Genomic DNA, 11,393 nt, shown 5'->3' on the forward strand with positions numbered 1-11,393 from the left:
GGCCAGAGCAGGAGCTTCCAGGGATAGAGAAGAGACAGACATCAGCCACTGGGATATGTCTCGTCACAAAAACTGCATTTTGCAGTGAACTCCCAGAGACAGCATACGGCTTAGAATGTCAGGTAGAAGCTGGCAGGATCCAAGCGCCCCCCCTGCACCGCACTGCCGTGCTGGGGGCATTAGCAGGGACGGTGGCATTTTCACCTGCTCTGTGCTCGCTCGTGTCTTCTCGGCTACTTTGCATCCACAGTGGGAGACAGCTCTGCTTTCATTGAAGCTGACGACCAAGCACACCTGGTGCCGGCCACTGAACGGGGGCTGCCCAGCAGGGTGGGCACCACGGGCCCAGCAGACGGGCCCTGAGCAGCTTCCGCAGCCTCATCCATCACGCCACACACCGCCACCTCACCATCACGCTCCGTTCTGCTTCCCCAGCTCTAAAACACGAGAGGTGGCTGGGGCGCAGTGGAGCACTGCTCAGAGCCTTGGTGACGAATGCTCAGCGAGCTGTGCCTGCGTCCTGCTGCGCCCGCTGTCATCTGTTTATCTGTCCAAAGATTATGCAGTTGGAAATCCACAATTTTATGCTGCCTTTGTAAATTGCCACGCTGCATTTGATGAATGTTTCACCACTTTGTGGAGGCGGCGACATGCTCGTGGAAGATTGGAAAGTGCTCATGCATACAGTGCCGAGGGTTGTGTTTTTATACTTTCTGGCAGGCGAACATGCTGGAAAGTAAATCTGACCTTAAGCTTCCTACTGCATTAAAGATAATTCAGTTGTAACTTTATAGTCTCGGATACCTCAGCTGCAGATGTAAAATCCAGCCCAGTCAGGGCTGACTGATGACCAGAAACAAACCCTTTGTGCTTGCGCCCAAAATAAAGGCATCTCCGGAGCCCGCGCGGCTGCGGGCAGTGAGGAAGTGTGTGCACGTGGGGCTCATTAATATGCGCAGATTGCTTTGTGTAGTGGCGTGGAATTCAGTGTCGTCTGTTCTCCTTTGAACAGAGTTCTGGGTTACAAGAACAAGCTGTCGGAAACACATGTGCACAGGGAAGAAGGGAAATAGATGAGCTACTTCGATCAGGGGCACACTTGAAGAAAAACTTCTAAGTTGTACTAACTGTGGAGACGAGGGAGGCCCCAAACCCTCCCCTCCCAGGTCCAGAGCACGTGCAGTCAGGGACCTGTCACCCCAGCCCCCAGGGAGCCTTGGTCTTTCTAGAAGCACGATCCCTCTCAGCCAGAAGATCCGGCCAAGGTGCTGAGCTGCTGCCAGGATCACAGAACCTTCCCCGTGGGCTGGCCACGCTCTCTGAGGGGTGGCAGTGCATGGACAGCTCTGCACCAGCCAGAGCCCCACGGGGAGTGGGTGGGGTGGGCAACGGTGGTTCATTCACAGGGATGTCCCCACCCACCTCTGCTCCCCAGGAAACCCCCAAGTCCTGCCTGTCACCTCCCAAGCAGGACCCTTGGGGTGCCCCCAGCCTCTCTACACCGGCCCCTCTGTTTGCTTTTTCCAGTCGGAGAGCGAGGAGAAGGTTGTCACCTACGACCACATCGGGCCCAACGTCTGCATGGGAGACCACAAGGTGACGTACTCTGCGTCGTGTGCAGGGCCAGGCCAGAGTGCTGGACGGCCATTGGGTGGGCAGTGAGTGGCACTTTCTGCATCCTCTGCCCCGTCTCCCTAGTCCAGCTTCACAGAGTTAAGCCAAGTTGGTCTGTTTTTATTTAATTTTAGTAAAATACCAAAAGAAAGCTAGGCAGGAAGAAGGCAGAAATGACCAGTCACAATAGAATAAGATACATAATTTTACTCTTTGTAAAAAAAAAAATGGTTCCTCTGTACCTGATTTTTTCTGGAGGCCGTTTCTGAGTATGCATTTGAAGTATTTTAGTGGCCTTCTCCTGCCAGGCTTGTGCAGGCTTGTGGAAGGTGAACACTACGGACCCCGCGTGTCAGGGGAAGGCACGGTGACTTACACTGACTGCATCTCAAGTGCGGCAGCCAGGTGTTCTCAAGGAAGGGTTAGGCCAGCTGACAGATCACGTCTCATTTTCAGCCAAATTAAGTGAATTCAGTTCCTCACATTCGAGGCCTCTGACCGTGAATGACCACTGCCGTGCTGCTGGGGGTGGACCTGAGGGCAGGTGCCCCTCCCTTCCCACTTGGGGCTTATTTAGCCGTTCTTCACATCAGTTTTTGCATCAGGTGTATCTGGAAACAGAGCCTTCCTCACCGAGCATGAGGGCTCAGTCCCGAGCCTCCACGGCTGCCAGTCCCAGCCACGCTAGCAAGCGTGCATGGGACTGTGCAAGCATTGCCTCTGTTGGCCACCGACTCCCTGGACAAGGCTTGAGGCTGCCCTTGTGACATGTGGGAGTCTGGGGGTCCCAGCGGAGGTGGCGGGTGCAGGGCTGTGTCCCCTGCGTGCGTGGGGCTGACCCCTCCTCTTCTCCCGCTGCAGCCCGTGTTCCTGGCCTTCCGAATCGCGCCTGGGGCAGGTAAACCTCATGCACATGTGCACAAGTGTTGTGTCGTGCAGTGACGTGGTGGTAAATATGACTCCTTCCCTTCAGCTCACCTTTTCTGCAGCTTTTCCTGGTGTGTTTGTTCCTTTAACAAATTGCTAATTCCATGGCAGGGAAGCGGTGCCAGCGAAGCGAGAGGATCCTTCGCCAGACCGCCCTGTAGCAGTTATTGAAACACGTACCCTTGACAGCTGCGTCGGAAACCCACCTGCTAGACGGCCGGCCCCACACTTCGCTTCAGCCTCCGGACCACTCCGGAAAAGCCTCACATACCTCACTGTCTTGTCTGTTCATGTGACATTAAGTAGAACTATTGGGTTTTTTCAAATAAGTCACAGTCCTGTTGCCAAAACTCTAATAGACAGCAAAGAGATTCTGCATTTTAGATTCCACGGTTTTCGGTTTTTGATGATTGTCAGTGCAGGAGCTTCTCCAGCATAGAAACCCCACAGGTGGCCACTGTTCTCCTGCCAGGCGGAAGGGGCTGGGGGCCAAGGTGGGGGCTCCCTTGGCCGTGCCAACAGGCAGCGTGGCCAGCCCAGCGTGGCGAGGACGCCGTTCACTCTGATGCTCCCCACCCCCTCCATTTACTCTACTGCCATGTTACATGGTTTTTGAATCACACGCAGCTGCTTTCCATTTTTATATATATAAATATATATAAATATATACTTTTAAAAAATAATTTATAAATCTTACCAAAACTTATGTTAGATATACTTTCCAGTATGAATGCACGGGAGTGTCATAGCAGATAGAATTGGAGTCTAAGGGATTAGTTATGTGTAAGTCAGCACACACATTCATAAAACTAGTATGACCCAGTGGTGCCATCACGGGTGAAGACCGGCCTGCAGCACGTCAGTACTAGCGGTTGGCTACTCCTGTGCCTTTTCTCTGTGTGATATTAAGAATTGAATGTGAAGTTTATAGCTAGCCTGGGTGTACCTTTTAAGAATTTTGTAAACCGTTTTGTCTGTCTTTTGTTACCATTTTATGGTGCCAAGTATTCTACATTAAAACAATAATATCATGGGAGAAATAGAAATAGCCTAGTCTGCTTCCAGTAGAAATTGCTTTTAACACGGGCTGTATATAAAAAACATTAAAGAGAAGCAAAACTGTACATTTCCTGGTTGCTCTGCTACAACCTGCATAATAACCTTGTTGCAAATATTTTTCTCCTAGCACTAAGTACAGCATTAAAAGGTGATTAGAGAGTCTGTTGATGAAACACAAATGTACGTTTTATTGATTTACTTTAGAACACTACAGAGTTCCTGGACTGGGGAAAGGCATCAGATCGATCTTTGTTTTTTGTATAAATCACTACCATTGCAAGTGATTTGGTGTCCACTTGCCGAATCTCTGTTCTGACGACATGGTCGGATCTGTGCAGACGCTGTGGTCTCTGCTGTCAGCGCACCACATCGCAGTCCCCCGGGCGAGTTTGCTGAGCGGGTTTCAGCTGTGGGTCGTCCCAAAGGCCTTTAGAAGTGACTGCTCTGGTTCCTAAGCAATAAAATCGATCCTGGTGAAAACAGTTTGGAGTCCGCTTTGTTTTCCCTCCTTTCCATTTTCCTGTCACCTTTGACATGCTAAGCAGTGGGAATGTCCTCCTTTGTACCCTGTTATTTGAGATCAAGCTCATTAGAAATCCTGGGATTTCACCGTATCACATATTGTTACAAAACACCAAGCCGCTAGCTTGGTGTAGAAAAATAATCTTTTGTACTTTTTACTGTAGTAAAAAAAGATTTATCCCTCAACGTTTTTAATGGGATTATATAAACGATTTGCTTTCTTTCTTCCAAAGTTTGAAACTGGAAATTCCTTTCCTTTAAAACTGGAAATTTAACTTTAAGCTTTAAAGCTGGAAAGTCCTCTTCCTTGAGAGAATGGTTCGGTCACAGAAACAGCACTGCTCCCCTTTAGAGAAACCCCGCCAGGGCTTCAGACAGTTTCCAAGTCAGTGGTGCAGTCCCGTGGCCAAAAAACAAACAAACAAAAAACCCAAACAAATCTTGAGCCTTTTTCATTATTCTTTAACATTTGCAAAAATGACTCCAAAAGAAATCTAACATTGGTCATATAATCGTCTGCGTTTAATTTTTGAAACAGCTGTAACTCAGGAGCGCGGGCCCAGGAAGTCTGCGAGCGGAGCGGGTGGGTTTCTGTTCACTGGATCGTGGTGAGAGGGGCCGCTGGGGACAGTCCTTGCCGCTTTGGCCGTCCCCGGCTCAGGCGAGGAGCTCTGCTCTGACGTGGAGCGAGCTGGGCCCGGAGTGACCCCCGGTGACGGCCCTGCCCGCAGCGCACGGCGCGCCCCGCACTCCCGGGAAACCAGCGCGGCCGAGGAAGAGCCCTCGGGAAGCGCACGGTCGCCGTCCGTGCACACGTGCGCGCTGTCCCTGAGCGGGCACCCTTGGGTGAGTAGCACAGTGCCCTCTGACCCTGGGACGTCTCAGCGGTGGCGGCAGGGCCGCGGTGCACGCGGCCGTCAGGCCGAACCGCACTGGACATGCTCGGCCCCCGGGCCCCGCGTGCGTCCGAGTCCGCCCCGCTCGCGCCCTACCTGCTGCGCCGCCGGGCGCCGTGGGCTCCGCCTCGCGCTCCTGCTCCCGCGGCGCTCGCGGCGGCTCCGTCCCGTGCGCCCCGGGCTCGTTGGCTCCTCGCTCCGGGAGCTGCCGCTGCCGCAGCCCCGCACTGGGGCGAGCGACAACGGGAACCGGGATCCATCGCGCTCCGCCGCCGCCGCCGCCGCCGTGCCCGACCCGCACAAGGCGAAGGCTGGACGGGGACAGGGACCGCGAGGGGCCGCCCCGCCGCCCGCCCGCAGGGGCCTCGCCCCGAGTTCGATGCGGAAGAAACACGCGCTGCAGCCTCGGGAGCCTCGGCTCCGCCGGGGACGTGTCAAATAATTTATTGGTTACACACAGCGGTTCCGCCCGGTGACTTACTGTGCGACACACACACCCCGCGCCGCCGCGTCCTCACGAGGCGTCCCCCGCGCCGCCGCCGCCGCCGCACGGGCTGACCAGCGCCAGGTTCGACGGCCGGTGCCTCTTGAGCAGCCGCGAGATCTTCTCGTCGTCCGAGTTGGGGTCCAGGGGCCGGTTGTACTCGTCGTCGTCCGCGTCCGAGCCGCCCACCTTCAGCTTCTCGGCGTCCGAGTCCTGCTTCTTCTTGGCCGACGCCATCTCCGCCGCGTGCCGCTTGCGCCACTTGGTCCGGCGGTTCTGGAACCACACCTGGGGGCGGACGGGCCGTGAGGCGGCGGCCCCCGGAGGCCCCGCGCGGACCGGCACGGCCGAGGGCAGGACGCGGGGGCCGGCCGGCCGCTCACCTTGACCTGGCTCTCGGTCATGCCCAGCGAGTAGGCGAGCCGCGCGCGCTCCGGGCCCGCCAGGTACTTGGTCTGCTCGAAGGTCTTCTCCAGCGCGAAGATCTGCTGGCCCGAGAAGGTCGGCCGCGAGTGCTTCTTCTTGCCGTCCTTGTCCAGGCCGCCGCCGCCGCCGTGCGCTGCGGAGCAGGGGGTGAGCGCGCCGGCCGCCCCGCGCCGCCCGCCCCGCCGCCCCCGCGCGCCACTTACCCGGGCCGGCCAGGCGCGGGTCCCTCCAGGGCGCGCCCTGCACCACGCCGGGCCAGAAGAGGGGCGCGCGCCCGGGCATCTCGGCCAGCGGCTTGGGGTAGCCGCGCGCCACGGCGGCCGCGGGCCCGAAGTAGACGCCGGCCGACGAGGCGAGCCCGCCCAGGCGCTGCAGGCCCCCCAGGAGGCCGCCGCCCGCCGCGCCCACGGGCCGCCCCAGGATGTCGCTGATGCCGTGCGGGGTGCCGAGCGGCAGCTGTGCACCCAGGCCGCCCAGCGCGGGCGCCTTGAAGCCGGCCGGGCCCTGCAGCGCGTAGGGGAACAGCGAGGTCTTCATCTCGGCCATGCTGTGCAGTGCGGCCAGGGGCGCACTGCTCAGCACGAACGCGCCCGGGCGGTTAGCGTCCATGGGCGCCGCCGCCGCCGCCGGCCCGGGCGCCCATCCGGGCCCCGCCGCCGCCGCCCGCGCCCGCCGGCCGGGAAGTTTGCGCGCGGGCGGGCGCGGGGCTCAGCGGGGCTCGCGGGGGACGCGGGTCGCAGCGGGACGCGGGCTGCAGCGGGGCGCCGACGGCCCCGGCGGGCGGCGGGCGGGCGGCTGCGGCGGCTCCGGGGCGGTCGGAGCGGGGCCGCGGGGCACGGGCGCGCTGATAACCGCGGGCCCCGGCGCGGCGCGCGCGCTGATTGGCCGCGGAGCCGGCGGCCCGGCCATTGGCCAGCGCCCCGCCCCGCGCGCGCCCCCGCCGGCCGCGCACTCCATGAAGGGCCCATTAGCGCCGCAGGTGCCCCCCGCGCCGTAAATTTGCCCCCTGATTTATCTCCCCGGGGACGAAATAAATCCCGCCGGATGGGAGTTTAGTTAGGCAGAGGTTTTAACGGGGAATCAGGAAAAAATACGGGAACATATTTTATCGCCCGAAAGGATGCAGATGTGCGGACCGGCGCGCTCAGTGCGCCCCGTTCCGAGAAGAGCCTTCGGCGGCGGCGCGGGGGGTCGGCGACGCCGTCGGGGACGCGGCTCCGCGGCAGCCCGGCACTCGGGTCGCTGTGGGCGGGAGGCCTCGGAGCTCCCGGCCCGCACGGCCAGATCCGGACCGCGCACATCGGCCTCGTGGACGCCGCGGGGCAGGTCGCAGGGATGGAGCGCGCGGCCCCCGACTCGCGCCTTCTGCGGGGTGGTTCCCCGCTCCCTCCGCCGAGTCTCCAGGCCGGGGGGGGGGGGGGGGTACCCGGGAGGTGACCCGAGCCCGGCCCAGCTCCTCGGGCCCACGACCTCGCACACAGGCCGTGCTCCCGCGAACCCGAAACCGGGCCGGGAGAACAGGGACCTCCCGGTCTCAGGGCCCCAAAGGGTTCAGGGCCATGACACTGGCAGCGGGCAGACGTGGAGCCCGTGGGCACCTAACGTCTTTCTCCGGATACAGAGCTCCCGTCACCCCTTAGAACAGCTGTGGGGGTTCACGAGAGCGCAGTCGACTGCGAGCACCGGCGCGGGGCAGCTGCAGTGCTGGGCGTTGTCGCCTTGGTGCTCTTCGGTGGAGTCCCATACTGATTAACAAGTGACGGCCACCGCTGTTATCCGCCGTCCGCTGCTCGCGTGCCCGAGTGTGAGCACGTGGGCGGCCGTTTCTGGCTGCGGGGCTGTGCGCACAGGGCCGGCCTGTCCCGGGCCTGGCGCACTCGTTAGCAACGACGGTCCCGTTCCGCGCCGGCCGCCAGCCCTTTGGTGCCGCGGAAGAAGGCGACCCTTGTGGCCCTGTGCGGGGGCCTGGCGTCCGCTCCCGCCGCGCTTCTCCAGGGCCCGTTTTCGTTTTGTGCAGTTGGCGGCGGGGGGCTGGCGCCGCAGGTCCCTGCGGCAGGTCGCGGCTTGGAGAGCCCCCTGCGTCCCGGGCTGGGCGGGAGTTCTGCGGTCGCCCTTGCTGCGGACGGGGCTGGGCTGCTCCGGCGGCGCGTTTGGGGCTTTCTGTGTCCCCACTTCCCAGCCCGGGTCCGCACTAGCGGGACCCGATTGCGCGCGGCTGCCCCGCAGGCGGCCGGCCCGCGGGAAGGCAGGCCCAGGGGGGCCCGAGCGAGCCGGCCTGGGGATCTCCGCCCCGCCGTGGCACCTGCCCTCGGCCTCGTTCGTGCCCCGCTTCCTCGGAGAAAAAGGAGCGTCTGCGCTCATAGGGCCCCGCGACAGGGACGACCCTCCCTGGTAGGGTTCGGGCCCTTCTGGGCTCCCCAGAGGCGGCCGCGCCAGAGGCCGAGGCTGGGCAGGGCGGCCCTGGGAGCCGGCGGTTGGGGGCGGGGCCCGCTTCCCCTCCGCAGACGCCGGCGGCGGCCGTCCGTCCTCCGGGGCGGGTCGCCTGAGTAGGGGTCGGGGGGCGCAGGCGCGCGCGGTCTCCCCGCAGGGTCCCCGAGACCCGGGCTCGGAGGCGGGAGGGACGGGCGGCTCCGCGCCGCGCGCTTTGGCTCCTGTCCCCGGCGGGGGCCTCATCCGCCACGTTGTGTTTTGTTTCGAGTAAACGCAGGCGGCCGGGAAAGGTCGTTCCGTAACGGTCAGGACTACCTAAGACGTTTGAATTCGGATTATTAAAGACCCCTCGTTGGACAAATAAAATAGAAGCCTTCCGACCGCAGTCGCCGGTCGTCAGCACTGTTTCGGGGCTTTGGAAACGGACCTCGAGTCGCTGCCCTGCGCCCCAGCGACCCGGTTCTGTCTGCGCCGCCGGGTCCTCCCTGGACTGCGGCCGGAACGCGTGGGGTCGCGAGTGGGGCTGCCCTGTCGCCGGCTGCAGAGCGCGCGGCTCTCCAGGGGGCTTGGGGCGCGGGCTGGGGGCGCTGCCGCGAGGGGGGCGCGCCACACGTGCCGTAGGCGACTCGGTGCGCCCCCGGGTCCCCTGTCCCGCCTGGTCCTCCTCCCTGCGCTCCAACTCTGGACACTCCCGGGCCAGGCGTCCCCTCCAGTCCCTGCCCCAGGCCCCTGGCGCCGCCCTCCCCGTAGGATCGGAGGAAACGCCCCTCCTCCGGGCGAGGGGACAGTGGCCGCGCCGACTGCGCCGCGTGCGAGGCTCGCGAGCGCCGCCTCCCGGTGTCCAAGAGAAAGTCCCGCGGAAGAGCCCGAGGGCACGTGCGGCGCGCCCCTGCTGGTCGTCGGAGGACGGAGGGTGCGCTGTTTGCCACGGACCTTTCAACACTTTTGTCCCATTTACTCGCTGCCCCGGTGAGCACCATGAACGCAGCGAGCTCCGGCCTCCGTGGCCCCCAGCCCGGCTCGTCTGCGGGAAGGGGACAGGGGACAGGGGACGGGCGGGGCGGGCGTCTCGGAAGGTGGACCCTGGTGAGAGCCGGCCTGGGTAGGCCGTGTCCAGGCCCGGGGGCAGGTGGGGCACGGGAAGCCACGGGCGTTCGCAGAGACCTCCTCGGGGGGACGACTCGTGCCAGCACCGCGGCAGGAACCGGAGCCGCCGCCCGCCCTGAGCGCGGCCGCTGCGGGCTGGGGTCTCGGGGCAGCCCCCGCAAGGGGCCCGGCTTTGCCCTTCACGCGGGTGCGGGCGAGTGCCAGCCACGCCAGCCCGTCCGGACACCGGGAGCTTCCCCAGGGGCTGTGGCCGCCGGGACCACAGAAGTGACCCAGACGTGGTCCCCGTGGCTGCCACGCGTGGGCGGAGCGGGGTCCCCGGGGCCCGGGGCAGGGGCTCCCGAGCTGCAGCGCAGACCCGGGCGGGCGCCGGGATGTTTCTAGAACTGCGGGAGGAACCGCCGCCACCAGAATGGCCGAGAGGGGGCGGCCCCCGGGACGACCTGCCCCTCGCGCCGGCGCCCTCCGGTGGCAGCCAGACGACGGGGACCGCGCTCGTGTGGGGAGGCTGGACCCTCGCCCCGGGACCCGGCGCCCTCTGCGGCTCAGCCCAGCTCCCACGTCACGACCAGCGCGGGCCACACCAGCCGCCGCCTGCACAGGTCCCCTCGCTGCCCTCTGGTCCCCCTCCCGCCCCGGTTGTCGCGGGCGTTGCCACCCCCAGCGCGTCAGCGTCCGGACGCGGATCCCGTGCTCCGGGCGCCTCCGAAACGGAGTCAACGCTGCCGGATGCACGAGTGAGAACGCGCGACGGCCGCGGCTTCGGAGGGACGGGGACGGGCGCCGTGCACCTGAGCACCCCCCAGAAGCAGGCGCCGCTGCGGGGCCTCCGGGCTGGTGGCCTGCGGGGCCAGGCGGAGCATTTCCGAACCGAGGCCGGGCTGGTCGCCGAGGAAGCTCCGGCCCGCTGGTGCGTAAGTGACAGTCACGCCCGAGCTGGGAAGGGGCGGGTGTCAGAGCCCGGGCGACTTCGGGGTCCCGGCTCTGGGAGAGGAGTCGCTGTGCCCAGCCCGGGGCGTGGAGGGGCCCTCACGTGCGGCCTCTTTTCCGCTCTCCAGCGACGGGTCCATGAAACTGAGGCGGGACGCACGGAAGGGCCCGGTTCCTTCCCGGCCGCGGGGCAGGTGCACCCGGACAGGGAGTGCGCCGCGGAGCAGGCGGGGTGGGCACCCCGCTTTCTCCCTGGGAAGGCAGGCACGGCTCTGAGGAGGGGACCTCAGGGCTTGGGGCTCGGGGTGGGCAGGGCATCAGGGCAGCACAGAGCTCCCCCAGGAACTCTGCCATGGATCCCAGCCGGGTCGGAGCCCCTTGCTACCTGCCGGCCGGTTCACCTGCGGACAGGCACCTGAGACCTGCAGCCCGTCTGACTGTGAGGGGTGCCGGTCCCCATGGCACGGTGTGTCTCATCCTCTCTGAGCATCAAGCAGGTGGGTGGGGGGTGAGGAGCAGACCCCCAGCAGCAGGAGGGGTGTCGGGGCTGGACAGCAGGACCTCAGCTCTCCCTGTCGGATTCAACCTTGGGCCTTGGTGGGCCTGGTAGAAACAGCCCTCACGCCCTGTGATGGGGCAGGTGGCACACTGTGGCTTCCCTGCTCCCCAGGCGAGGAGCATTCAGAGGTCCCTGCCTGCCCAGGGTTGGGGTAACCACAGAGGCCAGCGAAGTGGCTGGGGAGGTGGCCCTGCCTTGCCAGGAGTCTGATGGAGGGCGACAGTGGCCCTGGGCGCATCCACAGTGCTGACAAGAGACGCGGTCCAGCCCTCCCAGGAGGGCACCAAGATGCTGGGGCGGGGACAGGCCAGGATCCATCCAGGGGCTGAGGCCAGTGTCAGAGCAGTGGGAGCCCCGTAGAGCTGGTGGGATGAGAGGCAGCTGGTGTGGAGGTTGCAGAGGACAGCGGGAGGGCTCCCCCTCAGCAGACGGCCCGGTG

The 11,393-nt window shown here is 63.9% G+C and overlaps 3 protein-coding genes across 3 annotated transcripts in view; 1 reads left to right on the forward strand and 2 right to left on the reverse strand.

Moving 5' to 3' along the window:
- INPP5A (inositol polyphosphate-5-phosphatase A) overlaps positions 1–4,082 on the forward strand; it is a 219,460-nt gene extending 215,378 nt beyond the window's left edge. Inside the window, exons 14-16 of the mRNA XM_063102348.1 lie at positions 1,528–1,596; positions 2,476–2,563; positions 2,653–4,082. Of these exons, the coding sequence (XP_062958418.1) occupies positions 1,528–1,596; positions 2,476–2,556 (150 nt within the window). The 3' untranslated portion in view covers positions 2,557–2,563; positions 2,653–4,082. The remainder of the gene's footprint in view (positions 1–1,527; positions 1,597–2,475; positions 2,564–2,652) is intronic.
- Positions 4,083–5,532: 1,450 nt separating this feature from the next.
- NKX6-2 (NK6 homeobox 2) lies at positions 5,533–6,537 on the reverse strand. Its single transcript, XM_063101624.1, has 3 exons — positions 6,132–6,537; positions 5,886–6,061; positions 5,533–5,790 (listed from the first exon to the last, which is right to left on the reverse strand). Exons 1-3 carry the CDS (start codon positions 6,535–6,537, stop codon positions 5,533–5,535), a joined length of 840 nt encoding a protein of 279 aa, XP_062957694.1.
- Positions 6,538–7,677: 1,140 nt separating this feature from the next.
- LOC134381824 (proline-rich protein 2-like) lies at positions 7,678–8,601 on the reverse strand. The gene has a single exon (XM_063101625.1). The coding sequence runs from the start codon at positions 8,599–8,601 to the stop codon at positions 7,678–7,680; it is 924 nt and encodes a 307-aa protein (XP_062957695.1).
- Positions 8,602–11,393: the final 2,792 nt, after the last annotated feature.

The sequence above is a fragment of the Cynocephalus volans genome, chromosome 7 (genome assembly GCF_027409185.1).
Source record: "Cynocephalus volans isolate mCynVol1 chromosome 7, mCynVol1.pri, whole genome shotgun sequence".
Classification (NCBI taxonomy): Eukaryota; Metazoa; Chordata; class Mammalia; order Dermoptera; family Cynocephalidae; genus Cynocephalus; species Cynocephalus volans.

Excerpts from the sequence above, each read along its gene's own strand:
- NKX6-2 (XM_063101624.1), bottom strand. The coding sequence starts at position 6,537 with ATGGACGCTAACCGCCCGGGCGCGTTCGTGCTGAGCAGTGCGCCCCTG. Across the intron at positions 6,062-6,131 it reads CCCGCGCCTGGCCGGCCCGG|CGCACGGCGGCGGCGGCGGC; the intron begins GTAAGTGGCGCG and ends CCTGCTCCGCAG. Across the intron at positions 5,791-5,885 it reads TGACCGAGAGCCAGGTCAAG|GTGTGGTTCCAGAACCGCCG; the intron begins GTGAGCGGCCGG and ends GTCCGCCCCCAG.
- LOC134381824 (XM_063101625.1), bottom strand. The coding sequence starts at position 8,601 with ATGAGGCCCCCGCCGGGGACAGGAGCCAAAGCGCGCGGCGCGGAGCCG.